The sequence below is a fragment of the Ornithodoros turicata genome, chromosome 7 (assembly GCF_037126465.1).
Source record: "Ornithodoros turicata isolate Travis chromosome 7, ASM3712646v1, whole genome shotgun sequence".
Taxonomy (NCBI): domain Eukaryota; kingdom Metazoa; phylum Arthropoda; class Arachnida; order Ixodida; family Argasidae; genus Ornithodoros; species Ornithodoros turicata.
Window position 1 is genome coordinate 51,051,833 of NC_088207.1, and position 26,430 is coordinate 51,078,262.

At 43.7% G+C, this 26,430-nt stretch overlaps 4 protein-coding genes across 7 annotated transcripts; 1 reads left to right on the forward strand and 3 right to left on the reverse strand.

Moving 5' to 3' along the window:
- Positions 1–303: 303 nt before the first annotated feature.
- On the reverse strand, positions 304–2,218 carry LOC135401467 (large ribosomal subunit protein uL1-like). The gene is made up of 5 exons (XM_064633890.1): positions 2,114–2,218; positions 1,712–1,864; positions 994–1,142; positions 712–884; positions 304–503 (listed from the first exon to the last, which is right to left on the reverse strand). The coding sequence occupies exons 1-5, from the start codon at positions 2,116–2,118 to the stop codon at positions 333–335; spliced, it is 651 nt and encodes a 216-aa protein (XP_064489960.1). The 5' UTR covers positions 2,119–2,218; the 3' UTR covers positions 304–332.
- Positions 2,219–2,877: 659 nt separating this feature from the next.
- On the reverse strand, positions 2,878–5,897 carry LOC135400035 (rab-like protein 2A). Its single transcript, XM_064631776.1, has 8 exons — positions 5,741–5,897; positions 5,163–5,192; positions 4,942–5,021; positions 4,496–4,575; positions 4,274–4,385; positions 4,079–4,176; positions 3,102–3,185; positions 2,878–3,032 (listed from the first exon to the last, which is right to left on the reverse strand). The coding sequence occupies exons 1-8, from the start codon at positions 5,848–5,850 to the stop codon at positions 2,982–2,984; spliced, it is 645 nt and encodes a 214-aa protein (XP_064487846.1). The 5' UTR covers positions 5,851–5,897; the 3' UTR covers positions 2,878–2,981.
- Positions 5,898–6,762: 865 nt separating this feature from the next.
- LOC135400036 (uncharacterized) lies at positions 6,763–11,090 on the forward strand. 2 transcript variants are annotated; one of them, XM_064631777.1, is made up of 8 exons: positions 6,763–6,849; positions 6,972–7,041; positions 7,108–7,196; positions 7,252–7,317; positions 7,385–7,492; positions 8,289–8,342; positions 8,409–8,462; positions 10,447–11,090. In XM_064631777.1, exons 1-8 carry the CDS (start codon positions 6,805–6,807, stop codon positions 10,669–10,671), a joined length of 711 nt encoding a protein of 236 aa, XP_064487847.1. In that variant the 5' UTR covers positions 6,763–6,804; the 3' UTR covers positions 10,672–11,090. The 2 variants fall into 2 exon arrangements, with proteins under 2 accessions (XP_064487847.1, XP_064487848.1); XM_064631778.1 differs by lacking the exon at positions 7,385–7,492.
- Positions 11,091–16,288: 5,198 nt separating this feature from the next.
- On the reverse strand, positions 16,289–26,276 carry LOC135401470 (TNF receptor-associated factor 5-like). Of its 3 annotated transcripts, none has more exons than XM_064633895.1 (12): positions 25,963–26,276; positions 24,306–24,560; positions 24,126–24,230; positions 23,323–23,481; positions 22,202–22,276; positions 22,046–22,120; positions 20,835–20,927; positions 20,707–20,769; positions 20,467–20,520; positions 20,304–20,366; positions 20,147–20,218; positions 16,289–18,389 (listed from the first exon to the last, which is right to left on the reverse strand). In XM_064633895.1, exons 2-12 carry the CDS (start codon positions 24,540–24,542, stop codon positions 18,252–18,254), a joined length of 1,134 nt encoding a protein of 377 aa, XP_064489965.1. In that variant the 5' UTR covers positions 24,543–24,560; positions 25,963–26,276; the 3' UTR covers positions 16,289–18,251. The 3 variants fall into 3 exon arrangements, with proteins under 3 accessions (XP_064489965.1, XP_064489966.1, XP_064489967.1); XM_064633896.1 differs by lacking the exon at positions 25,963–26,276 and adding an exon at positions 25,369–25,441; XM_064633897.1 differs by lacking the exon at positions 25,963–26,276 and adding an exon at positions 25,124–25,205.
- Positions 26,277–26,430: the final 154 nt, after the last annotated feature.

The following is a 26,430-nucleotide window of genomic DNA, read 5'->3' on the forward strand; positions in this document are numbered from 1 at the left end:
CAATGGAGTCACCCAGAGGTAAGATTGCCAAGTATCAGAGCAGTCTCACCTTGGAGGTGATGGCATAATGCCTAAAATGCAAATATATTGGTGCTCATCTGCAGCAATCTTAGTCCGAAAAAATGGTAGTTAATTGATTAATCGTATGGCGGAGGTCCCTGTTCCCTTTCGGCATCCAAAGTATCAAACGAGTCCAAACAATAAGCATTAGGAAAATCAAAATCGCTACTGTATACGAAAACGCAGCAAAAATATAATACAACTCGTTGGCATGCGATACCAAAACACTACGAACGAAACATATACCCAAACAAAACTTTATAACCCGTTCCTTAGTACAGGCGCTGGGAAGGTCCCATCGTTGACTTGATGTGCAGTGAACGGATATTCTGCCAGTTCTTCTTCAGAAGAGAAACCAGGTAGTTGAGTGAAAGGATGATGTTCTGAGCCAGCTCATCAGGGGTCATCTTCACGTTGCCAACAGCCACAGCTAGACACAGCACCTGTGGGTAACAAAAACACCCACTATCAGTTTTACATTCCAAGTTTCTATTCAACACTATGAAAGGGTCTATTCTCAGTGAAAGCACAGGCGAATCAGCAGTTCTCATAGCCCAGTGCACTTCATCACGGTGTTGAACGTGAGCTCCAACGGAACGTAGAATAACTACATCCAACGGGGAGATGGCACCAGCGTGCTGCTACGCATACCTTCTTCATTTGGAACTTGATGGTGGCCTTAACTTCATCCAGCTTGGCAATCATGGAGTCATTGTGGGTAAGAAGTGTGGGGAACTTGCCAGCCTTGTTCAAACCAGGACCCAACAGACGGGGAATCTGCTTGATGAGAGATTCGGACGCCAAGAAAGCATCATACTTCTTGGCTGAAACAGGAATCCGAGATTAGTCTTCACCGAGTGAGCATGAAACTTTTCACAAACTGAAGTATGGTACAGCACAAAGTACACATGAACAAACGTGAAAGATACACACCAAGCTTCTTGACGAGCTTCTTGTTCTTGTTGAGCTTCTTGAGTGCCTCAGCATCCATGCACGGTATGTCATTTGCCTTGGCCTCATCACAGTGCTGCTGGTCTCCAAGCACACATACTTGGAACTTCGGACGTGGGATGTGCTTTAGCCTGTAACAAGAACACTGGTTATGCAAGACCCAGGCACAAAGTGAACACCAACGACAGAGCACAATGAAGTTCTATATCACACTTAAGGTGAATGATGAACAACTCAAGACGCCTTCGAATGTAAGAATGCAAAATTATAGCACAGAAACCTGATTGGCGTTCCACACTGCAGGATGTCTTCCTATGGGTGTTCCATTTTACCGGTGGTACAAGGCAACATGGCCTAGTACGACCTCCCCAGTTAATTTTAAGACCCTGGGTGAAGGTCCGCCAGTATGTACTGGCTTCCTGTAGCACCAGATTCGAACACTTTGCACATCTGTCGTAGAGACTGGCAGAGTGAAGCTCCAAAAATCAGGGGAGTAGACGTGTTTGATACTCAGGCATTAAATTTTCACCCAACTTTGAACATACCTACAGAGTTCGGTGAAAAGAGCATATTTGGACGGGTAAGAACCCTAAAATCGCTTTTGAGTGCCTTTGAAATTTCTTTAACGAGATCGAACGTTCGCTTTCCGTGTTGGAATCTGGTGTTCCAGGTAGAATGGGCAAAAAGTGCTGGCGCATACTTGACGGTGCCCGAGAAACGCTTGTCCTTCTGGGGATCGTAGTTCTTGAGGGCGATCTGCAGTTCAACCGTTTCCACGAACTTCCGGGAGCGGCTGTTGGATTTCTCCAGAAGCGCGTTCACGCAGTCGTACAACGTGTCACGGCTCACTTTACTGTGTTGAAAACAAAGAAAGCACGTGAAGATTTGGTTAATACAAGCGTACGTACACATGAACGCATCGTGTGCATAAGGATTGCATTAGGGTTAGAAATGCTAATATGCGATTGGCAAAATAATCCTGATAAATGCATTTGGTAAAAAAAGCACATGGCAACAACATAGCCAGACGTCTAATGCATTTAAATGACTCGTGTAATTATCTGACGTTAACGCAAAATATGTCGATTAGTTGGATACGTACCTCATGCCGACCGTCCACTTGAACAACCTCAAACGAGAAAGACCGAAGAGCAAAGCGCGGCAGAAAAAGAGAGTTGGGAAATCTCGTTAGTCTCGTTTCCGCGGGATTTTTGTCATTGTTGCCGGGCGCCCAGGCTGCATTTGAAGTATGGTTTCGGTTTGGAGTGTGCCAAAATTCCCCAGCCATGTGCGAAGTTATTTTAAAACAGAAGCGAATAACTACATAACCGAAGCGAATACAAAGTGGATAGATAGATGGCCAAAGCAAAAACTAAGCGAATAATTGCATAACAGGACCTGATACACAGGCAGCACATGTACGCATAACAGCAGGTATCCATACGGATAAGAATATCAGGTAGCGCTGACATTGCCGTCTCTTGTGTAGTTTTCGGCCTCAGTGCCCAGCTTCGGAACTGTTGGAATTTTCTTGGTTTGAAGAAACATCGGTTTCATATTCGGTTCCGGAATCGAGTTGGGTGCAGAATTATTCGCTTTGGCATTCGAAAAATTGGTACATCCGTACATGTCTAAAATTATCAAATGTGAAAGGAAATTGTGATATTCGACACGTAGCATCATGCTCTGTCTTGTTTATCGTAATGGCCCTTGGGGTAAAATAAATAAATAAATAAATAAATAAATTGGCGAGGCAAAAAATGTGCAACTGCAGGAATGTCTCGTGTTTTCGCTACGGCAGGTTTCTGTACGTAACTGGTAAAAAATATTCGGGATCTTTATTTCCGCCATAAAGAGCACGACATTTATACACGCCACAAAATTAATGAAGAGTATTAAGTGAAACATACAAACGTGCAGCAAACAGAGGTCATAATTTTAAATTGACGTCGATCGGCTAACATATAACGCTATTTGCTGCTTGATTCTTCGGTACCCTCATCTTCTCCGCTGCTAAATCCCTAAGGAATGACAAGAAACGCAAATGAACGCATGAACATGGAGATGACCAGAAACATTACGTGACAAACCTCTAATTCTTGTAAAACTTCGTCCACGAAATCGGTTGGATTCTTCCTGTACTCCACAGCTGCATGTATGGCCTCGCGAAACATCTGCAAGGTTAACCAGCCATTTCAGACGATCTCGAAACTACATGGTGTCATTTCATTTCTGGTTGACCACCTGACCACGCTATCGAAAATCCCACGTAAAATAGTGGCGCAGCTTGACTGCTATTCTGTGGAATACATAACAGCAGCAGACGTCGGACGTTGGGAGTATGCCGGAACTCCCTTTCGTCTGGAAAAAGGCGCAAACGTCATTCCCTACTTCACCAATCAGAGCACGGCCTTGAGAAAAGGGATACCGCGGGAGTGACGTCACGCTGATCTCGCTGTCGCAGGAGCCTCCGCAGCTGTGGAAGCAGCGCTGATCTTTAAAATTCGTTTATTTAACATCCAAGCGAAAAAACATCTAAAAGATGAGCAGGTTGTCGGCAGGTGCCGAACATAGTGGCATCTCTTTTATGGATTGGATTCTGGATATGTACGACCGTCCCTTTAAGCACACGCAAGGTATAAGGATGGCTATAACGTTTTGTAGCAGAAAGTCTATATAACTCCACCAATTACGCCAACGAATGTAGACGAAGCAAACGATGAATGACCACCGCATGGTCCGCCATAAGATGCAGGGTGTGCAAAATAGACCGTTTTTAAAACGGCCTATGCGCATGCTCATGACCATGAGGCGCCGGACAGGGTTATCTCCGTCTTCACTAGATGGCGCAGCATGGGGACGACAGAGGTGGGGACCAGTGGGGGGATCACACGAACGGCGCGAGCTCGTCGGTCCCACTCCTGACCGGTTTTGGTCCTTTACCCACGTGGCTTTGTTTTGGCGCGCGCCGAGTGTGGTACGCTGGAGAGCCGCTTGAATAGGACGCGTACGTGAAAAAGGTCCATTCTCTGCGAGGTTTATCTTGTAATGTCATTAGCTTTAGTACCTTGACCACATTTGTACCGTCCGAAGCCGACACGAAGAAGAAGGGCAAGTTATGCTTCTTGGGAAAATTGAAACATTTCTTCACGACTGACATATCAGCTGAAAGAGATAATAATAATATAGAAAATGTCAGAACTTCTTAACGATAGATATAATATTTCGCGCAATGATTACGACCACGGCGTTCGGTACGTACCGTCAATTTTATTAGCGACGCAGATGCACGGGATTTGTGGTCTGAATTCACGCAGTTCCTTGTACCAATTCGTGAGGTTTTTGTACGTGATTTTTCTCGTAACATCGAATACCTTGGCAACAAAGAGACGATATTACGTGCAAGTGAATCCAGAGTGAACTAAATAAGGCAGTTGAATGTATAATTGCGTACTTTATGACAATGAGATATAAGATACCATACCAGTATGCAAGCATTGGCTTGATGGTAATAAGATGCATGCAGCGTTTTGAACCGTTCTTGTCCAGCTGTATCCCAAAAGTCTGCGGACATAATGGAGTTTATTACACAGCAAGTTGCTTGCAGTTTGTCAAATCAAGCATGGAAATTGAATCACAGGTTGCAAACTGTACGTACTAAACTAGTTCAGGACTGTCATTTCAGTTACACGTGAGCAAAACCGCATTACATTCTGGGTATAGAGCGTGACACGTCTTCCCACTTAATTAATTACTATTAGTAGAACAATGACTAAAATTCACACAAGGAATGACTGAGAATTGAGTCAGAAAAGACCTCAATAATCAGTGAAAGGAGGCCGTGCAGCCAGCGCACTCAAGCACAACATGGACATGAAACAAACTAAACACGGACGCAACAGCATCTTGCCGTGTTGATGAAGCACTTACCTACGACGACATCCTCGTTGTTGACCTCTGTTTTATGCCTGAACAGAGTTAATGCATAAGTCGATATTTGCTGCGGCTTACTGAATCTGTGGTTAAGGTGTGGACGCAGGTATTGATATGTGACTGATGCGATAGTATAGAATGGATTGAGACAAATGATGAGGCTTACAGTGTACAGGGGACCAGTATAAGATGCGTGACTCGATATGAAAAAAGGATACTATTTGTCCAAGAGAAACCTTTCGACGAGCCTGGAAAGCGAATACATAATCGGGCTTACTCGAAGAAGATGCATTTTCATAGCTCTGCTTGACCTAATGTAATGTACCGTGCATCAGTCACTATGTGAGCCATTAGGTATTCTAATTATTCGTTCCACAACAATTTTAATGAGTTGAGCAAAATCCTTCATTTTTTTGCGTTGTCTGAAGCAGGGCAGGCAGCCTTTGCAACTTTCCTCCTTAAAGTCGGCATCTCCTGGGACACTCAAGCATGTGGTGAAGCACGCTTTACAGTGACGACGAGTGCAACAATTTTAAAAATCCAGTCATAGAGTTGTGTATTTAGACAAATAATGCACCGCGTAAGACACGACACGTGAGAAGTTACTGCGCACCTATGAAAGCAACGCAGAACACTTTCAATTTTCAATACGTGTTCGCATAACTTGTCGTCATACCGCATTTTCGATACGAGCAACACCGTGCTGGCTACGAGATGACGTATCAGGTTGACACGGCCAGAAGAAATCAAGTCAACCTAGCATCAGGTACTGTTTTAATAGACACTTCATACTTACTTTGACTTTCCCACTGCACTGTCGCCGAGACAAATCACTTTCACCCTCAGGCTTCCATCCGCATTCGCCTCGGAATAGTCCGTTTTGTCAAAATCATTGTCGTCTGCCATTTCTGGGATTGGCACGCAAGAAACGCATGGATCGGAGTAGCGCGAAAGCAGACGTCCACCGCCGGGCCACCGAGTGGCGCCACCTGTCTCTTACAAAAAAAAGTCTCACCGGCTGTTTTAGTTTCGATTTTCGTACGGAAACTAAACAAGGGGGATTTCCGATCTATTGGTGTAGATAATTTCGATCGAACGCTTCGAATGCGATGATAATGCACCTCCCGTTGCCATAGAGAGAAGCCTCGTTGCTCGTTCATGCAGAAACTGGACACACGCATCTAAGTAAAGGACGTGGACGGAAGGGCAAGTATGTCAAGTGTAGTCGGTTCATCAGATAAATCGATCACGCGAGCGTATACCAGAGCGGGTAAAACACATGGGTGCATGTTACTCGTAGAAATGTGCGCGTACGATGCTATGTCAATGGGAGAGAAATCATTTAGTTGTTTTAGTGTAAGGGTCATTAACCCCGGTCATGGTGAGAGGACAATGACCTCACGGCGTGAAGTGGGCAGGAAACACCCGGAATCATTGCGTAGGGGGGTGTTATGGTGTTGCTTGGTCACCTGTGCACCAACGGGTGCATAGGATGGTAAAGGACCGCTGTAATTTTGATAGAGAACTGCGACACGCATGTTCTTTGGATCTTAACACAAGGGATCTTAATCGTCAGTTCTTTATCATTGCGCAAGCCGATTTTTAAGACCTTTCTAAAATGCATTCAAGCACGACACATCTTACACGGAGGGGTGGTAGTCTCCAAAAACTTACGCGTACATCTTGAACGGCAGCCCAACTAGACAAGTTTGTGAGTTAAACGAAACACATAGAAAATATCTGTTCTAGCGGCTTAAAGAAAGTCTACGTTAACGGAAGAAAACTTAGATTAGAAGGCACGATAACCACGCGCAAAGCTCGAGCTCAGTGCCTTCCAGTAAACGGGATACTCTGCTTGACATGGTCAGTGACAAGGACTTGAAAAAAATAGCTGTCGTATACTCCGTAAGTCTTCCATACGTAGCTGAAAACCACTTTGGAAAATCCGCGATTAGGACGGATATGTTAGAAGACATAGAGATTACTTCAATACTGAAGCGCTTTGAGCATTTGTGTTTCTTTTGCAGTTAGTGGAGTCGTTATGGTGTTGCTACTACATTATATTCGGCTATCGAACCAAGTTCGGTAACGTTAGAGGTATGTACGGTTGTCAGTATGGTGAAGGTCATGGTAGCAATTGTGTTCAACACTACTGTTTTTCAGAATACATGCTGTATTTCGATATATACTTCGGCATAGAATGCTTCTTAAATAGCTGTAGTGGCGTGGTCCTATTCAGCGGAATGCAGAAGGTAAATGTGTGCCGTGTCGTCTTCAGACGACGTCAATGACGTGTTTCGGTTTCAGTTCCGGCTGCCCAAAGAAGATTTGGCTGAAAACCCACCTTGCTACTGTATCACGATGTACATCGAAGTGAGTGACAAAATATGCCAACTGAAAAATATGGAGTAATAAATCCTGGCCCAATTTCTCTCGCCAGGAGCCACTGCTCTCGCTGAAGTTGTACATAATCTGGTCGGTGATAGCGGCTACGATATGTTTCACCGGGAGCTGTGCTCTGGCGTACTGCCAAAAATACTGCCCTATAGTGAGTATGAGAAATAAAATAAATGATCGATATAACTCAATTCGTACACGGCAATAGCATCATTCTCTCTCTCTCTTGCAAATCGTGCACGTAAGATGAAGCTGTTCACGATGTTGCAAAAATGATCTTCTGTCCAGCTACTGTGACTGTTCAAAACTACCGTCCACGAACTTTTAATCTCTTGTCTGACGTCTTATCATCCTGTCTCTCTCAAGGAGCTAAAGATATTTGCGCTGATACTGATCGAAGTCCGATACAATTATATACAACGTAAAAGCAGATTGGAACTTTTGAGAAACTCTTCAGATTGCTTCCGAAACTGCACCGAAGATTCCACCGAATATTCCAGTGGAAGAAAAAACGAGAACACTGCTCACAGAGCAGAAGCTCCGTCCCGTGGTTGAACATTCACACGGTGCGGAATATTGGGAGTGGCATTTAGCAGACGACACTTAGCAGACGACACCGTCAGCGTGTTTTCCTGTCGTCTGCTACGGAATATCTTGTGGCTGTGTAGCAGGATATTCCGCACAGTTAGCAGTGTACGTGAAGACACAACGTTGAGCGGTTGCGCTCATGTGACAGCAGAAAGCTATGACGCTTTTCGAATCTTCCGCTTCCCGGGGAATGTCACTCGTGTGAGTACACGGTTACACAACTGCGAAAGCTTCATTCAGGACAGCGGGTCAGTTTCCAAATGTCCCGTAAGAGCAGACGCGGATGAACACCATCATTACCACCGCCCTATGTCACGACGTACTATATTTTAGAATAGTAACCATAACCTTCGTTTCAGCCGTATAACAGCATGAAAGATGAAGCTGCATTGAAAAAGAGCCAGCATCTCCACGTAAGTTTGAGAGCCTCACTCAACATGAAAGCAGGAGCTATAAAGATTTCTGCGATTATTTTGCAGGAAAACTCTATCTTCTCGTCGCTCGTCTTCTACTTTATATACGCTGTCTTTAAGGTAGGATGTCTTGGCAAGATGTCATTATATTATCGCCCTACGTCTAAAATGCGAGGTTAAAACCTGAGCTAAACCGCGTTCGTAACAAAATTTTGTTCGAGACCAGGAACTGGGAAGCAATTTTAGGTTTGGACATTTCGGCAGCACGTTTCGACACTATAGGGAGTTTTAGTTCACGATGAAGTACGAAAACGTGATTCTTTGATGACATCTAGAGCGCCGATAAATATGCACTAAAAATTTTCCAAACATGCATGCAAGTATGCATCCAAAATCTTCAAAATACGCAGTAAAAACTCTGAATATGTACATGTAATGCTTTTTATCATTGTTGGTATGAAGGCAACGCATGTAATGCATATTTAAAAAAAAAATTGAGCACTGAGGGATCACACGGCAAAGCAGAGCCGACCTCGTTCAGGAGCACACAACAAAGAAGGCTTGCGCCACAGTGCAGGTTGAAATGCGCCCGTCTTCGTATCGGTAAAGAAAGTAGCGAAGGCGAAGTACAGCCCACAGGCCATACACGCGCTGAGAGCACAACTCGGATGCTATGTGCGAAGGCGCAAGCCTTGAGCGCAGCTGAAAGGAAAGATCTCGAACACTGTGGGTAGTATTTCGCGCAATGGAGCAGCCAGGGTAGGGGCTAAACACCACATCCCACCGAAACATCGAAAGTATTCCATACTGACCGAGATACTGGCGAAGAACACCCAATACCTTCCCGAAGCGAGCAAAACCTTTAAGAAGAAGAAGAAAGCTCTCGCACCTGGTCACCCGGAAATGTGACAAAATATTCATTATGCGTGCATTCGACCAAAGTGCACGACCAAAAGTGTTCTTCTATCGTCCAGATACGAAACCATATCGAGAGAGAGAGAGAGAGAGCGAAAAAAAAAGAAGAAAAGAAAAGAAAACAGGCATTAGCATGAAGATCCGCGCGCTAGACGCGATTTTCGTTGCGTGTCTGCAGATGGGACATAATGTTGTCTACGTTATAAAACTCTGAAGGAGATTCAAAACGAATCCCGTATTCCAAATAATCAAAATGGAAGTGTCGCGAAGAGCACTTGAGACGCTGCTCGCCGGACGCACGACGCCGAAGCGGCTGCATAACTGAGATTCCATAGGCGCGTGAGTATTGCCTGCCACGACGCCGTCTCGGGAGAAGCGTTTCAACCGCCCCCCTTCGCATTCCAACAGACCTCTACCCGAGAGACGTCATCATGACGTTGGTAGACAGACTGAAACCGAAACAAATCGGAAGGGGAGGGCTGGGTTCCACGAATGGGCACTTGTTCGCAGGCCTCCCATTGAAAGAAAAAGTAGGACCGAAGGTCGCGTCCCTGTCGGGGACCATCGTAACCACCCTCAAGACCGTGGCTTTCGGGCGCGACCTTGTTCGCCCCTAGCTTCAAGCATAGTTCAACTCTACCATATTGGTGGCGCTGTCGAACACCATGACGCCATTTGTTTACAAACAGGGAGAGGTCTATTGTTCCGAATACGGGACTTGTACGTTTCGAAAGTGAATTTCGTGTCGCACATCATATAACGCCACGTGGCAGAGAATAATTCAGTTACGAAAATTGCACAAAGGATTTGTCCATTTCTGCAGATCAAGACAAAAGTTATGAAAACAATGCGCTCCATGCTGGCCGCCTTTTATCCGTCTATACACGCGAGCAACGTCTCCACGGAATATTCTAGTGGAAGGAAAGTCAACAAAGCTGCTCACGTGGCAGAAGTTGCGACGCGTGCTATGTTGAGCGTTCGCTAGGTGCCGGAATATCCGAATATCCACTGTCGCGTACATAGCAGACGACATTGTCTTTTCAGACTATCGTCTGCTAAGGAATATCTTGTGTCCGCGCCGCAGGATATTCACCTGCTTCCGAACCCGCTTTGACGTCCTTCGCGTCTTCCGCTGGGGTATTCTGGGGAATGTCGCTTCTGTGAATACACGGCATGTGTCATATTCCAGGCCTTGGTGCTGATCGTCATGTGGAAATTCTACTACCATCACCTGAGGAAAGTTCGCAACGGACAGCCTCTGTACACCCCGTACGACCACGGACACCGGGGCCACCAGACGCAATACAGCGTAGAGCACCAGTCGCTCTCCAAGTATCTCATGCCACCGGCGAGGTCTCCGGAAGCACCCGCCACTCCAAACTTCCACATGAGTGCAGCTAACCTCACGAATTGAAGAGGCGGCTCCCACAATTTTTCCTCAATACCGAATACGTCGTTCGTACTTCAACCCAGTAACCACGAGCCTGTGATATGCATATAGCACCTGAAGTGTAAAAAAAAAAAAAAAAAAAAAGGAAAACTGTGTACACAAAACTTGCTGTAGTGTACTTGCTGTGAATAACCTTGCCATAGGAACTGTCAACGTTATGCGTATCATTTCAGTAATATATCACTATCAGCTTCACTACCATGACTCCATTACAACAGAGCAGCAACATTACGTTTACTCGCTAACACAGCCGAAGAGAGACATGTCGCAAGGTGGCTTCTCCTACGTACACTGCGGTAGCGCAGTGAAAGCACGCTTTACAGGAGACCTGCTATTTGTAGAATGATAGAATGTCAGTGAACAACAGCGGGTGAACAAGGGGAGTCAAGTCCGAAATGAAATGAAATGTTCGTTTTTTTGATTGTAGAATGATACTGCAATAACATAAAAATGCAGAAAGAGAGAAAGAGAGAGAGAGAGAGAAAGAAACCACGTTCTGTCATTTGTCATTGTGGCACAAGATTGTGCCCTAATAGAACGATCAAACAGAGTAAGACCATTGAGGCTACACTGTTAAAAAAAAAAAAAAAATCTTCGCCACACAACACTACCAGGACCCAACCGTCACTGAGAATGATGTTCTGTCTCCCCGGTTGGTTGAAAATGTGATAGATGGGCGGATCCATCTTACTTTCAACAAATCCGAAGGCAGAACGACATCGTTCGAAATGACGGTTGTACAGGAGTGCTACGTGGTGAAGATGTTTTAACAGTGTATACAAAGAAAAACAAAAGGCGTCATCTTTGGTGGCATGTATCTTTAATTGCACTGCATTCCTATAAACGGCAGTTGGTTTCGATTGTTATACAAAGATTAAGGGCTCTGAAGTAATTGTTGTCGGTTACACGGGTCGAAACAAGGTTGTTTTCAGCGACGCTCTTCGATAAACACAACGTATGCTCCACAAGCAATAAGACAGGAGATGTAGTTGTTCAACGGAATATCACGCTTCACTCAAATAAAACACTCTTAGTACTATTATACGTCTTGAACATCTGCATGTTGAAACGTTGCAGCAGAAGGATGTACACAACCGTCTGGCCGTACATTGTACTGGTTATTTACAGGGCCCGCCGCTTTCCAGAGACGTCCGCCCACAGCAACCCACCCTCTTCCCTCCCCCCCTTTTTTTTTCAATGGCTCCTCCCATATGATGGGGATGAAGCCATGAAAGAAAGCCACCACTTGTAGATCGTCGCGCTTTTAGGCGGGTGCTATAAATTGGACTGCATTTCAGTGAAGCAAGACGAAGACTCGCAACACATGCTCTTCTACAAAATATTTTCGAAGGAACAAAAAAAAATGCAAACTGACAGGAGCCCCCCCTTATATGATGATGATGATTACGTGTTTCAAAAAGTTCTCGGCATTCTCACTCAGAGTGCCATTCAGGGCAGCGTATTTACCATCCACGCATGTGTGGCGATTTAAAAAAAACTGAAAGAAGAAAAGTTCTGGCTTTTTTTCAGGCTTTTCCCCTCCATATCACAAGAGCATATATCATCCGGCAGCTCGTGCTTTTATGTGTATATATTGCATAAGTTCATCAACAGCCTCGCTATACACCTTTGTCAATGGTGAGATGCACACAATGCTGGACGCGTACTATTGAGCCGAATTCTGCAAGGGGGAAGATTTCCTGAACACAAAACAGCAGGGTTATAATTTGGCTCGTCATTCCACTCCACTTTTTTGCTGCGACCATTCGTGGCACCCACGACGGAACACACGAGACAATCCAGTCATTCCAAGTGTGCCAAAAATGCCATTTACATGAATGAGAACATTACGCAGTGTGCAGTTATAATAAAACCAGTCCTGGGTAGTTCATTCGCTTCTTTCTTGTTGCCATTCAAGAATTGCTTTGTGGAACCATAGGTTCATGGCTCCGAGCAATTATGCGTAGTAAAAAGCCTATTTATTATGTAGCAACGTTAAAATAATCCTGAAGTAACTGCAAAGTAATCGTTTACATTTTAGTGGGAATCATCTTTGTGTAGCTTGAATGAATGTGTTTCTATGGTGGAATATTTTCCATTGTAGTTCCAAGTTCATTGTAGTTAATGTTTCAAGAGGTACTCACCCATGACTGGCACAAACAAGATTCACATTCACGGTTCAACATTTTGTTCCAACAACACAGCAAGATACGAATGCCACTGAACTGCCTCGACTCTGCAAACTAGAACATATCTTTTTTTCTAACAGGCAGTGTTAATACCCATTACAGCATAGAGGCTCATAGCAACACTATCACTTCAGACCTCACGCCAATTCAATGAGGAACACTTGTAGCGGCACTGCTGACCGGTAACTGACAAGTCACACCCATGGTCTTTAAACTACACTTCCTTACGCAGACGCAACTTGTTGCAATCACCTCAACTCACTTCCCTCCCATCTGCTTGTACAAGTGTACATTACAAATGCTCTTCTCATAAGATACTGGCTGTACCTTCTAACCGCAAATATATAATATGTGTTTCACTATTTACATACACTGTTATATGTATATATATATATATATATTTGTATGTATCATAATTCCCATACTTAACATTATATAACATTATCGTTAGGACTAGCTGAATCACAATCGAGTCACAAGCAACACGAAAAAGGGGTACACCATTTTTTTTCTTCTCTTTCTCATATGTACACTCATGTAACCACTGAAACAGTGTATAATGACGATAATTGAGCTTTCGGTGCAATCTCCATGGCAGTTGTAGCTTCGGGGGTGAAACATTTCAAGGGAGAGCACAGTGCATCCGCGGATTCCTTGTCTGTTGCTTCCTTGCTGTTTGTCTTAATGTTGCACGCTTAGCTACACGGTGGTAACATTCAAAAGTATGGGTGTTCCGATGAGCCACTGAGTAGACAGTCAACTTACAAGGGGAACGTCGCCTGGCCAATCCAAGGCAAGTCAAGTCAAGAAGCTTCAAACACACAAGTGAACTGTAGGGGCTCTTCATACTTGTGCAATGGCCAGTCATTTACTGGTTCCTGCATGCTTAAAGGAGCATAGAGGGCTATCCAAAAAAATTTTTTTAAGACGTCTGATGAAAGTGTGCGTGTCATTTTACCGGATAGCGCGAAAGGTTTTGCTGTGTGCAACTCGCCACTCCGGGTATAGCAAGGAGGAGAAGGTATAATGCCACGTCGCTGGTCAGTGGGGGTCAGCGCCTTGTAACTTTTGCCGCCATAAACCAATTTTGCCAGTTCCCCCCAGAGTTGGGGATAGAAGGAACGGCCGAATCATGACTGAGCCAGGGGCAATGCTTTCTGAGAACCCCGAACAGCCGAGTAGCAGACATTTCTCTGGACCAATCAGCGAGCGTAGCCCCTGTAGTGTCAGCGGAGGTCCCAGGCGGATCACAGGCTGGCACTGCTCTCCACCGCCGTCGCGCCCGGTCGCTTTTTGCGGCATACTTGAAGTTCGATCTCTGCAATAATTATGACTTCTCATGGTGCATCTTACTGGCCTACTTAACAGTTTTTATAGGAAGAAAACAGGGTGTTAAAAATGACTTTGGTGCTACTTCCGCTCGCTAATGTACGTCGCTCAAAATCCTGCCTCATCTGATCTGTCAAGCTGTCCACCAGGAGTCACCATGCAAAATATTTTCGCTCTGCGGTGCATTATAGCTGCGCAGTAAAATTTACAAAAAAAAAAAACAGTCTGACAAACAGTCGGACAGGAGGAGGAGAATTTTTGAAAGGTGTGCGGAACAGAGCATTCACGCTCGCTCTGTAGGTCACCCTGCGCTCGTCGCTCTCTCGCAGGAACTCATCTTATTCGTAGGAGAACACTCCGCGCCGAAAACCAAACAAACCAACAAAAACCGAAATTTTGGGGACACCCCAGTGCTCCTTTAAATTCTTCTTGCTCGCTTTTTGAGCGGTCAGCCATGAAAGAGGCTCGCTACTCTTTGGCCTCAGCTCTCATCCTTTGTTCTGCAGGCCTCGATGATTAGAGAGGCCTTGCAGCGTATTTGCTGCGCAAGTTCCGTGCCTACTGCATCATGTGCACCGGAACACCCAAACTTTTCAAACCTGTCGCACCATCGTATGAGCCACATGCAGAGTGTGACCTATTTTGTGCCTGCTCCCTTGTAACCTCAAATATATCAGCTAATCCAGGAGGGATGAATAGGAAAGGTCACAAAAAATATCACTAGGAAAAATGCAATTCGTTCTTGCCTGCATGCCCGTGGGGACGTGGTCCACACGACGTTCCCAGACTTTGGGGGACGACTGATAGTGTGTGGGGTCAGTGAATCCGCCCGTACGGAAACATAAACGACGCTTAGCAATTTGCTGTACCAATTCTTTCTGAAGACATTACATTCCTGTTGTCTCGTTTACATGAGGCAAGCATATACTAGACTTATACTGAATCAGCATTGTAGCACAAAACTTCCTTAGCCCCTCTGCGTTCCGCTGTACATTCTGCATGTAATGGATATCAGTAAAAAGAAGGAAGTATGCTTGACTGCAGGATGTTTGCTGCTAGCAAATAGCAGCAGGCCATCAGGCAACAATTATACCAACGGCTTACGCTTAAACAATTTAGCCAAAGTAAAAGATGTTTTGATTGACAAGCAGTTGCAGCGTAGCAAGCCAAATGAAAGCCAAGTCGCAGTATGCCTAGAGCTAAGCGTAACTGCCCAATTTTTATAGCATGTTTCCTCGCGCAAGGTATATTTTGCTCTCTGTACATGTACACCTTTTTCAACATGATTGTATATTGTACATGCATTGTTACTAACAAACTCCGTATAAACAGCACACAGAGAACATTCAATGCTGCCACACTCCTCTACATTGTGCTACAAGCTCATGACCTTGTTCCTTTTGCAAGGATGAAAGACCCAAATGATTTTTTTTTTTCAATGCCTCGCTATTTTTAGAACTTGGCCGCATCTCGGAGTACACATATTTACCGCTAATGCACCAATCATTATGTACAATATACAGATACAGGACAGATTTCTCGACACACCTACCTAATCGGTCGGCAGCAGAGCGCCAAATTTAGCTTACATAAAAGCTGCGCGACTCGAAAGACGATCTCTGTTTCAGATTTGAGCAAGTTAGAATATAGCTTTCTACACTAATTAAAGGCTTATAGAAGAATAGCTATTGTATGAAGCCCACGTTCAAAGATAGCTGGTTCTGCTAAACACAATGGCTGTGAGCACGTCTAAGTGCTCACTACGGGGGACTGCGCTTGGTTTTGATTTTTGGCATTGCATAATGCATGCATATAGGTACTCTATCCACATGCAAGGCGTAATTTGGGTACACCAGAAGCTAGACAAAAAGCCAGACTTTCTGAGTTCAACAGTGCTCGCAATACGGGTTGTTACGATCACTCGTCTGGAAACACAAACAGGCATGAAAAGGAATCCTCGTCGAAATGATACGGAACAATGAAAAAAAAAAAAAAAACACGCACAAACTTAACATATTTGACCTATTGCATCATATCTGAGCAAGTAGAAACGAAGTTCAGTATAAATAAACAAACATTTTAAAATACATAAAAATCAATCAATCAATCAATAAAAAATTACATAAAAATCAATCAATCAATAAATAAAAATATACATATAAATATACATAAAAATTTTAAAATACATAAAAATAAATAAATAAATAAATAAAAATACATCTGCAGTAAATAAGTGCATGACTAGAAATCCAGGAGCAACCTTGCATATAGTGCCCCGACTATGAAAGAGAGGTCAATAAGGGAAACAAGTACTAAGCTGAACTTATATCAAGGTTAAGAAGGAATGCATAAAGAGGAACAGATGTTGAGAATCTTCAACTGCAAGCACCAGCATAACCGACTTTTTGCAATGCCCTTGCCACAGATGCTATTGTCTTGCAGGTACCTTCCAGAATGAGAAAGCGTGTCGACTTTTCATTCCTGTTCACGTTCACGTTAGCTTTCGTTCGTAGTCCAGAGCCCGAGAGACGCTTAGCATGTGCAGAAATAAAAGAGCTGGCAGTGCAGTATAACGTGCCTCCACTATGTACAATATTGTTTCCCCCCCCCCCCCTCTCCCCTTCCTCATCTTCTCAATTCCAATAAATAGATTACTCCTAGAAGAGACTCCTATAACGAATACTGAACGCTAAATAAATACAGTCGACTACACGTGCTAAGGTACGCCCGAGGGTCTTCTATCCGTGGAAACCCTCGGGAGATACCGACACGTTGTGAACACAAGAAGTGGGCAGACAAACTTGCTGAGAGAAGTTCACTGGGCAGAGGCTGAGTGGTAAGTCGCTGGCCGATCGCTAGGCATTTCTCTATGGTTACATTTCGCTATACATCTCCAGTAATGTTTCAGTATGTTAGAAATGCTTATTATTTTGCGGTATATAGCGTCACCGCCGAGTTACTTGTCTAGTATGCGCGCTGTCGATAATACCGCCAGCTGTCTATTTTTTTCCCTAATGACGTAACTATATAGTTACCGTACCATTATATACCGTCTGCATTATATACCGTCTGCAAAATACGAGCCCTAAGCATAGGTGCTATGTACACATTATCCCTGATGATGCAACAGCGAACTTGTGTGGTTTATCCAGAGAGATAAAAGTGAAGAAATATAACGGACGATAAGAAACAATTTTAAGCATCCATAAAGGAACCAAATTCCTGCTGCAAACCTGAACTGAACTGAACAATTTACCCGTTTGCCATGCCGGAAACGAACATAATCTCCAAAAAGCTATCATGGCAGTGAATCATAATCTTCTCAATTTTCAACAGCAAAGGAGACCCGACGCTTGGCAGCAAATTCTTTGGAATACATAATTCGTCAAAATTATGTTCGATTAATAATTAATTGTTTCGTAGGAGCCTCCATCTCCATATTTTTCTTTCCTACCTCCAATAATTAATTAATAATTTCACTTCAATAATTTAATTTAATTTAATACATAATTCATTGGAATTATGTATTCCAAATTACACATGCTTAAGGTGATACATAATTAATTAATACATAATTTATTGGAATTATGTATTAATTAACTATGACCACTTAAGGGATTGCTCATTCCAGCTCTAAACATATGTGAGCAACGATAAATAAAGCTGTTACGACGTACCCGTAATAATGACCCCGCCCTCGTGTTTGTGGTCCTGGATAAACTACTGTTCCCAACAACACCTCACCTATCGTCTTCCACATTCACAAAGCCGAATATGGGGCCCCATTTTGAACCGTCCTACCCTAGGAAGTCGCCCAATCTGAATACCCAGTCCAGCAACTAAAGACAAATACGCCACATAGCAAGCTTTTGCCCAGTGAGCTTTGGCCCATAAACTCTGGCAGTGCCAAAAGTGTGGAGGGTCCCCTCCCAGTTCCCCTCAGGACTTGGAGTGAGACGCTGCACCACTTGAGTGTGTGTAACTTGTGGTGAAATGTAGTGGGTATGTCTGCTGCTGCTCTTGCTGTCAGGTGTTGCTGGGCAGGCGTCCGATACGTGATGACGATGACGCAACGGCTGACGTGGTGCCCCGTGCACTCACGGGTCGCGAGACCAGTCCCGCTTCCACATATCGTGGGTACGTTACACGCTCGATTGTGCCATCCTGTCATCATAAGAGACATCCCTGTCAGGGGCTCGTTCGCACTTCGCAACAGAGTTGAAACGAGAAAAATGATACGATGCGTGGCCTGGTGCTCGAAGCACAGTTCAGCAAATCTCTCGTCGGGTACACTTAGGGTTCTTCGTTTTCAGGTTTTATGATTTTTTTCAAATTCGGGAGGGAAAAATCGGGTGATATTTACACATGAGTACAGTCAAACTCCTTTACAACGAAACTCAGGGGACAGCAAAAAAAATTCGCAGTAAAAGTATTTTCGTTAAAAAGGATGCCCATTATTGGGCCTATAGGGCTCCAGCGGGACCGCAAAAAAATTTGCTGTAGTGGAATTTTCATTAAAAAGGTGTTCGCTATAAAGGAGTTTGACTGTATTCAAGGAGAAATCGGGCGCTATGACCTCTGTTTGATATGTCACCGGGGAATTTTCGGGTGAAACGAGAGGCATATGAAACGAGCCACTTCTGTGACACTGGGACGAAAAAACAATAATCTTTATATACCCGCTCGGAACTGGGATAATGTATGACCGAGGTATTCAAACACTTGCCCGAGCAAGAGCTCAAAGCTTCACAAAAGCTCGTCTTTGACTCCTGCAGGAGGTGATCATAAACGGAGGACAAATAGGTTGTCACAAATAGCTGTCTTTGCTGATATTATGATTCACTTTTCCAACGGTTTACCGAGAACGACAAGTTGAAGGATCGCGAGGATTTCGGGTAGGTATCGGGTTTTACCCGAATTCTGGAAAATTTTGTTCGGGGGGGGGGGGGGGGTAATTATCGTGAAAAATAGGGTTTAACCTGAAAACGAAGAACCCTAGGTACACTGTATTACAGTCGCCGACCGATTTTTCGGACATGCTCGATTTTTCGGACTCGCTCGCGGAACGGACGCGGGTCCCATAGTGTTGATGTACAAGAATGTCCAAAATTTCGGACGCCATGCAGCCCTGTCGCTCGATATTTCGGACTCTGTTTGCCCAACCAGCAAATTTCTCTCCTGGGGTAAAGGAAAATATTGGTATCATCTGAAATTCGTATAAAAAAAAAATCAACCAACTAAAATATTGAGGCAAAAAATAGGCAATGATTGTTCGTTTCCCATTCCTCTGAGTAGAAGAGGTCTGTCGTCTTCGTTTTTTGGAGAATGGCTTGTCCGCCTGAGAGTCGCGCGACAGTGCTGTAAAGCGTGCTTCACCTAAAGCACGTATGCGTTAGGTGAAGCCGACTTGCGGACTCGATGACGGAGGTGCCTCAGTCAGTGTACAACGACGAAATGTCGCTTCGGAAAATAGAAGCTGATGTTTGTCAGGCACAGCTGGAAGCGCGTTAGGAAAGCATCGACAATTTTTTCCAGCCTACTAGTTCTTAGTAAAGTTTATTTTGAAACGAAATTCGTTTTTTCGGACGGCTCGATTGTTCGGACTTTTGCGCGATTTCCCGCAGTGTCCAAAAAAATCGGACGGCGACTGTATCAGAATATGTGCTTAGCACCAGAGACTGTGAAATTTTGATGTGGGGCACAAAACTCACATGTCTTGTGACAGATCAGTCATCAGAACACACAAGGTCTTTGCATCTACATCAAAAATGTTTTTATCCTTTCCATAATGAAATTTTTGAAAGCAGGGGGAAAATGTGCAGCGTATGTACAGTGAACCCTCATTATAGTGACACAACCTTTTTCAAATTCGGGGCGTCCTTAGACTATAGTCATAAACGTAGATTCTATGATCAACTCACTCTCGGAATCTTGTGGTGCGTAGTTGTAGTGCCATCAAGCTTTGTACTGAGTATTGGATGGATCGTTTTTTGCTAGAAAATAATAAATAAGAAAAAGGTGTGAAGTGGGTTCGTAGTCCAGACAGAGAAGGGGGAGAGGGGGGGACATTAAACCTACCTCAATCATCCGTGACAACTCATCCAGTTTTGCTCGCAGCTTTTTGTTTTCTTCCTGCTGTGCCTGCGAACAATACGAGAGTTGCACAGGTGTTGACAAATACAGGACAAATACAGGACAAACAGCAGAGACCCATCAACAGCGACACATTGGGGTTACCTACATGAAGAGCTCTGCTGATCGTCGTGAGTGTCGTAGATACTCTTCTGTTGCCTTCCTAAAGAAAAAAAAAAAAAAAGAATAGATTCTTCTTTAGATCACCGGTAGGTCCCATTTGAAAAACATACTACATATAGTATTGAATTGCGGAATAAGATTTCCCTGCTGCAAGATCAACTGCTCAGACTGAATGACCAGTGAAGGCTGATATGCTTCACTTTAAGGCTGCAAAGTACGAAAATACCTTGACAGCTTTCGTTAAGGCATCCAGCTGAAAATTTAGGTGCCCGATTTCCTCTTGCTGCTCCTGCAATTGTTAATTACCCGTCAGGAATGTACCCTGGAACTTTTTCGCTATGAAAACAGTTTTACCTTGTTTATGACGGAGAGCTCCTTGAAGTGTGTCACGATGTACTGAATGTGATCTTCAAATGTCAAGTGCTCTATCAAACTTTTCCTAGGACCCTGCACGGTGCAAAATGTCTTGTCAGTGCACGTACACATTTGCTCAACTCAAATGAACATATAGAGCCCAAGGATTTGGCAAATATAATTTTCCTTTCACATATGTGGGGGACAGTAACTCGATAACACACCCACAAAACGAGGCAAATTTAAGGAAGAATGTTCATTCATGCTACACTGTACATTATGTTGGCATGCCAGCACAGGTTTCGATTTTTCGACACCCCATTGCTCACTGCCCTCACTTTCCCCTCCGATGTCGCCAACATAGAGTATGCATGGAACAAAATGGCGACCGACTGGTGCCCTAGGTGTTAAACCTGGAATTGTGGACTACACTTGAACGTGCGAATTTACGAAAGAGCCAGATTAAAATCCACAACCGCAGGCTCTTACTCAAGACATGTAAACAAACTTCTCTGTTCGGAAAATGTATGACGAATGTTTTGACAGAAGCTGTTTCAATGAATATAATTGGGTACTGCCCACCCTTGGAATAACCACCCTACGAAGACGTAGGACTGAGTTTGAATTATACTTTTTTTTTAAAAGTTGTTAATGGTTACATTGAGTGCCCGGATCTTCTCTCTACTGTACGATTCCACGTACCACTTAGGAGATGTAGAGCTACAAGTTCGTTTTTATGTGAACCATCTGTGTTTGATTTCGCTTGTAGTCAGATCAAAACTTATATTGAACAGATATATTTATATTTATATACTATATATTATATATATTAAACTTTATTAAAAATTATATTTAAAATATTATTAATAATATATAATATATAAATAAATATATAAATATTATAATAATAAATAATATTATTATAAAAATATTTTAAAATTTATATTTAATTGATGACCAGGAAATTGATATATTTGCGATGGCGCGACACTTTAGGCATGCTGTACAATGTTCAGTGCTAGAGCGAATAGGTTTGTAACTTTTCCCTCTATTCTTATTTACCGCCGTGTTCTGTTTTATCATGTAAAGTGCTCCACTCACTTAGGCCTTGGCTGTTAGTGGGTACTCGTTAAATAAACAGACAAATACACACAGGAGCAATGCCAGAGAAAAATGTGAGGAGCGTGTCATGACACAGAACGTGTGCATACCTCAAACGTGCACCCATATTCCTTCATAGTACAACACCACGGCTTCCTCTCACACTCTTCGTAGTGCAAACTCAACTGAAATGGCAAAATGACAAAATACTGTTGACAAAAATCCATACATGTTTTAAATTCAGGAACGTAAATTGCGGAACTCACCTCCCCTAGAAGGATGCCATCAACACCACAGTGTTCGCAGGTAACTATCTTATCGGAGCAGTGCGCTTTGTGGTCCTGCGAACAAAAATGATTGGAATAGTAAACTGTGCTGCGTGAAGCGACGGTCCAGACCCAAACCAAAGCTAAACAAATGCTGTCAGACGCTCTCTTATGATGCTCAAGGCCACCGTGCAAAATATTTTGACTAAACTCGCAGCTGATTATTCTTAATGGAATTTTACAGGTGGCACTTTTGCTGCGTCTTCCTCTCTTAAAACGGTCGTCAATCAACTTTGTTCGTGGGTGACATCCGTCAAAGTGTGGTAGTTCTGCACGATGGAAATTGATGTTCTGAGGCTGGAACCTTACCTTTCCTTGCCTCACACTTACACTTAACCTTACTTTAACCTTACCTTACACTTTCCCTCAAATCGTTCGACAGCTCTGGACTGTCTATTTAATGTGATATAGCAGAGGTATTCCATGTGATTCCTCTATCAGTACAGGCGACTACCTTTGCCACCAAAGAGCAAATTTTAAGGGTTAGTATACTAACCCTTAAAATTCTGTCAGCTTGACACACTGTTCTTCACACAAGAAATACAGACAGTAAGAGGTAATATAATGTGAATTATTATTATACTCAGGATCAAGTTAAAAAGCATGCACTTGTAGTACTGGCATGCATTAATGACATATGTTATTGTATTTCTATCTTGTATTGTACTGTTACAAATATGTATTTGCACTAATTGTATCACTAACTGGCATGCCTATTGCTGTAAGTGTTTCTTTTTTTTTGCTATGTAAGTACATAGAATACTGCTATTAGTGATTGCCTACCATCTAGCAAAGATGGCCAACATGCCAAAAGGCACAGGCCATCCTGTTTTGTCAATGTATAAAAATAGTCCAATAAAATTATTATTATTATTAGGCCATCCTGTTTGTTAGTGTATAAAACGATCCCAATAAAATTATTATTATTATTAATTGGGGGTAGATTTACATGTAAGGCGAGTCGGCCGCAAGGCAGGACTGAGGGTAATTTTCGACCACATGGTGTTCTTTCATGTGCGCCGGGAATCGCTGCATGAGGGATGCACAAAGTGTGAACTCACTGTTAGCAGCTCCTTGTGAAAATTGAGCCCACAGTGCTCACACACCAGGGGTCTCTTTCGACACACACTTCCCAAATGGTTGAACAAGTCTTTGGAGAGAACTTCTTCCTCACACAGCGGACACATTTTCTTGATGTACGGACAGTCCTTGATGTGGTTCTGAAACAGAAAGAACACGTGCCACAAGCTGCTCACGTATCGAGGCCGTGCCTTTTTTTCTACGCAAAGGTTATAGAGCTTTGTCTCGATCGTTTCACAAAGCATCTTTTCCCCCCAAAAAAATGAGAGAGAGAATAAGAGCCGCAAAAGGAAAGAGGCGTGGATGCATCATGTCCAGATAACCCCTTCCAGAGAAAAGATAAAATTGTTTATTCGAGATACAAATGAGAACTGTTCATATTCACCAAAACAAAATATGACACAAGGGCTCACCCTGTGATATATACTACACCTGAGGTTAATTTCTTCCCTTATAAACTAATGCTGTTGACGCTCACATCATGTTGCGTACTGGGCATTTATTTCGTACAATATCTTATCCACGAAACTACTGCGCTGAAAATCTGTAATAACGGTTCTCCGTCCCTAGATGATTGCAGAAATTATCAATTAACGTAACATAAAATTAAAAACTCGTAAAAATGTCGTAAAAACGAGAAATTAACGTAAAAGGTGCACGACTCGTACGTGTCAAAAACCACCTGCTGCATCAACTGAAACGAGCGACCAGCACAAATAAACTGTACAAACAAACCAGAGTTGTTCACACAATGTCGAGTGCTCTCTCTCCATACGACACTGACCTTCAAGGCAGCCAAAGAGTCGCTGAACCTGCAGCCATTGACACTCTGAGTGCACAGCACGGTGAAGTCTTTCAGAGAGTTCCACACAGTGTCATCTGGCACAATCTGGGTGTGAGAAACAAACAAGAACACGGTGTAAGGGAGGCGTCCGAGAGACAGGGAACAAACGCGGACACGCACCCGTTCTGTCCAAGTCTCAGTACCGTCCACGGGACAGAGGAGAGCCGCCGAGCGGGTGCGTGAAAGGTCCTCCCTGCAGCGGGCACAGAAGGCATGACAGCAGGTGGCCCGGTAGATGACGGGGCAGACAGCACGGCACAGTGCGCATGCAAGGTTGCGTGGCAGGGGAACCTGAAACTCCAGGCGAACCTCGCACGGGAACCCGGGGAACCCCCGGAGTGCCACCGTCTGGGACATCCTTCCGCCTTACACGGCCTGTCGTACGGTAAATGTATCAATCAATCAAGGTATCAATAGTACCTTCTGCACAGAGGTTTTAGAAGTTTCACGAAACGTCAAACGAATGTCAACGAACGTCAAAACGAAACACTTTCAAATTTTCTGCGTTTGCATACACATCCTTAATTTATTTCTAATTGCAATCGAATACGTTCATAGGCTGAGTGGTTTGGAACGGTAGCAGCGATGGAACAAATGTATTGATCAATATCGGCCTACGTTCAAAACTTCAATATTTTTGCACCTCTAAGCTGCAATCATTGTATCTTATCCAGCAAAATACTGGACTCTGCACTGCACCACAGTAGAAAGTGTGTGCTGTTTGTATGCTAGGTTTGAGGTGCTAAAGATGTGCCAGTATCATATTACTCCTGAAGAGGCCCTTTCACAAAGGCTCAATTAGAAAGAAAGAATGGAACTCATCAGGCATGCAAACAAAACGTCAGAAGACATTTGAGTTACACTGATGTGCGCCTATACGAAAATATCAAAGACCAAGCTCTTCGCCCCTTTAAATGCATGCAAAGTGGACCACAAACATGTTTCAAAGTCAGCTAGCACTTGCGGCTTGATCTCATCGCATTGGAAATTCCATTTGTAATCTTTTTATGCAACGAGTCCGCAGCTTTGGACCGCTATTTTACCGCGGGACGTGTTCTAAAAATAGTAACATGCACGTGCTTTTCGGAATCCGCTTACAGCGAACGCATTTCATAAGACATTCGGATTTCTTTGCTATTGGATTTCTCGTGGACAACATCGCAGGTACAGATCATTTTCATACCTAGAAAAGGTAGCATACTGGCGGATCGAGTGCCTTGCCCAAAGGTCAAAGTTAAAATGTCTGCTACTGAGTTAAGGCATGCTGCAGTATGTAAGACTTCCAACGCCACCGTCACTCAACATGTCATGCAATTAACGAAAACATCAAACATGGGGCGTCGGCAAATCGGGCAAATTGCGGGCCGTAATTTAAGATTTGTAATTTTTGTTTGCATTCCAAAAATAGATCTCGCTCATATTAGCGCCAGAGCTTCGAAAAAGAAGATGCAACGCTGCTGATGAAACAAACGAGTTGCATTCAAATTACTGATAACATTTTGAGTGAGTGATCGAATCTGTGCGCAAGAACAAGCCCACTTTTCTTTTCTACCTTGCTTGATGGCGATTCGCACCACAGGTGACTGATAAACCAATCAATGCATAATGTAGCACGATCATGCAGATCGGTCGAACGAAAGTTAAGTATTACCGAAAATAAATGCACATAGCTATAAAAGACGCTTTGCTGTATTATTGCTGCATATGAGCAATCTAGCAAGAGGTGCACGATGGGTCTCCCCGATGCATATTCTCGGAAAATAAATGCAACACAAACCTTTCGCTCACCACTCCGCAGGAACGGTCACATTGCTTGCTTATTCCCACGGTACATTTAGAAACTGCAGTCATCACCTCCTGTCAAACATTTCTGTAAACGGCTACCTTCTCCTGCTGAGCGACATAACGGAACCACGATACTCCCTGGCGGGGGCTAGTGAACTAAACTGCAGTCGAAATTCCGCTCAGCGAAAGCGGAGACCGCGCATAACAAGCAGGCAGGCCAGTCAATCGTTTCACATTTCACCGAAATGACCAATATCATTCTCTTCAAACAAAATGCTGTCGTCAATATCTTTTTCTTCTTCTTCTTTTCGGGTTGTCACTGACGCCGGTCACGCGTTGCTCTGTACGTCACGGTTGCGTCAGTACCTATTGCGTCACAGGACCGCAAACGCGCGCGTCACGCGAAGAAGCCCGAATTCACCCGAAGTGGGCGAGGAAGAGGCGAAGAGCGCCTAAAAAA

Bases quoted from the DNA above. Each gene is read 5' to 3' on its own strand.
- LOC135401467 (XM_064633890.1), bottom strand. The intron at 1,143-1,711 runs GTATGCGCCAGC...TTCTTGTTACAG, and splicing joins CGTTTCTCGGGCACCGTCAA to GCTAAAGCACATCCCACGTC. The intron at 885-993 runs GTGTGTATCTTT...TTCCTGTTTCAG, and splicing joins GAAGCTCGTCAAGAAGCTTG to CCAAGAAGTATGATGCTTTC.
- LOC135400035 (XM_064631776.1), bottom strand. From the start codon at position 5,850: ATGGCAGACGACAATGATTTTGACAAAACGGACTATTCCGAGGCGAAT. The intron at 5,193-5,740 runs GTAAGTATGAAG...TTCGCTTTCCAG, and splicing joins AGTGCAGTGGGAAAGTCAAA to GCTCGTCGAAAGGTTTCTCT. The intron at 5,022-5,162 runs GTATCCTTTTTT...CCACAGATTCAG, and splicing joins AGGTTTCTCTTGGACAAATA to TAAGCCGCAGCAAATATCGA.
- LOC135400036 (XM_064631777.1), top strand. From the start codon at position 6,805: ATGGTCAGTGACAAGGACTTGAAAAAAATAGCTGTCGTATACTCC. The intron at 8,343-8,408 runs GTAAGTTTGAGA...ATTATTTTGCAG, and splicing joins AAAAGAGCCAGCATCTCCAC to GAAAACTCTATCTTCTCGTC. The intron at 8,463-10,446 runs GTAGGATGTCTT...GTCATATTCCAG, and splicing joins TTATATACGCTGTCTTTAAG to GCCTTGGTGCTGATCGTCAT.
- LOC135401470 (XM_064633895.1), bottom strand. From the start codon at position 24,542: ATGTCCCAGACGGTGGCACTCCGGGGGTTCCCCGGGTTCCCGTGCGAG. The intron at 20,928-22,045 runs GTATGCACACGT...TGCACCGTGCAG, and splicing joins AATATGGGTGCACGTTTGAG to GGTCCTAGGAAAAGTTTGAT. The intron at 20,219-20,303 runs GTAGGTTTAATG...ATTATTTTCTAG, and splicing joins AGTTGTCACGGATGATTGAG to CAAAAAACGATCCATCCAAT.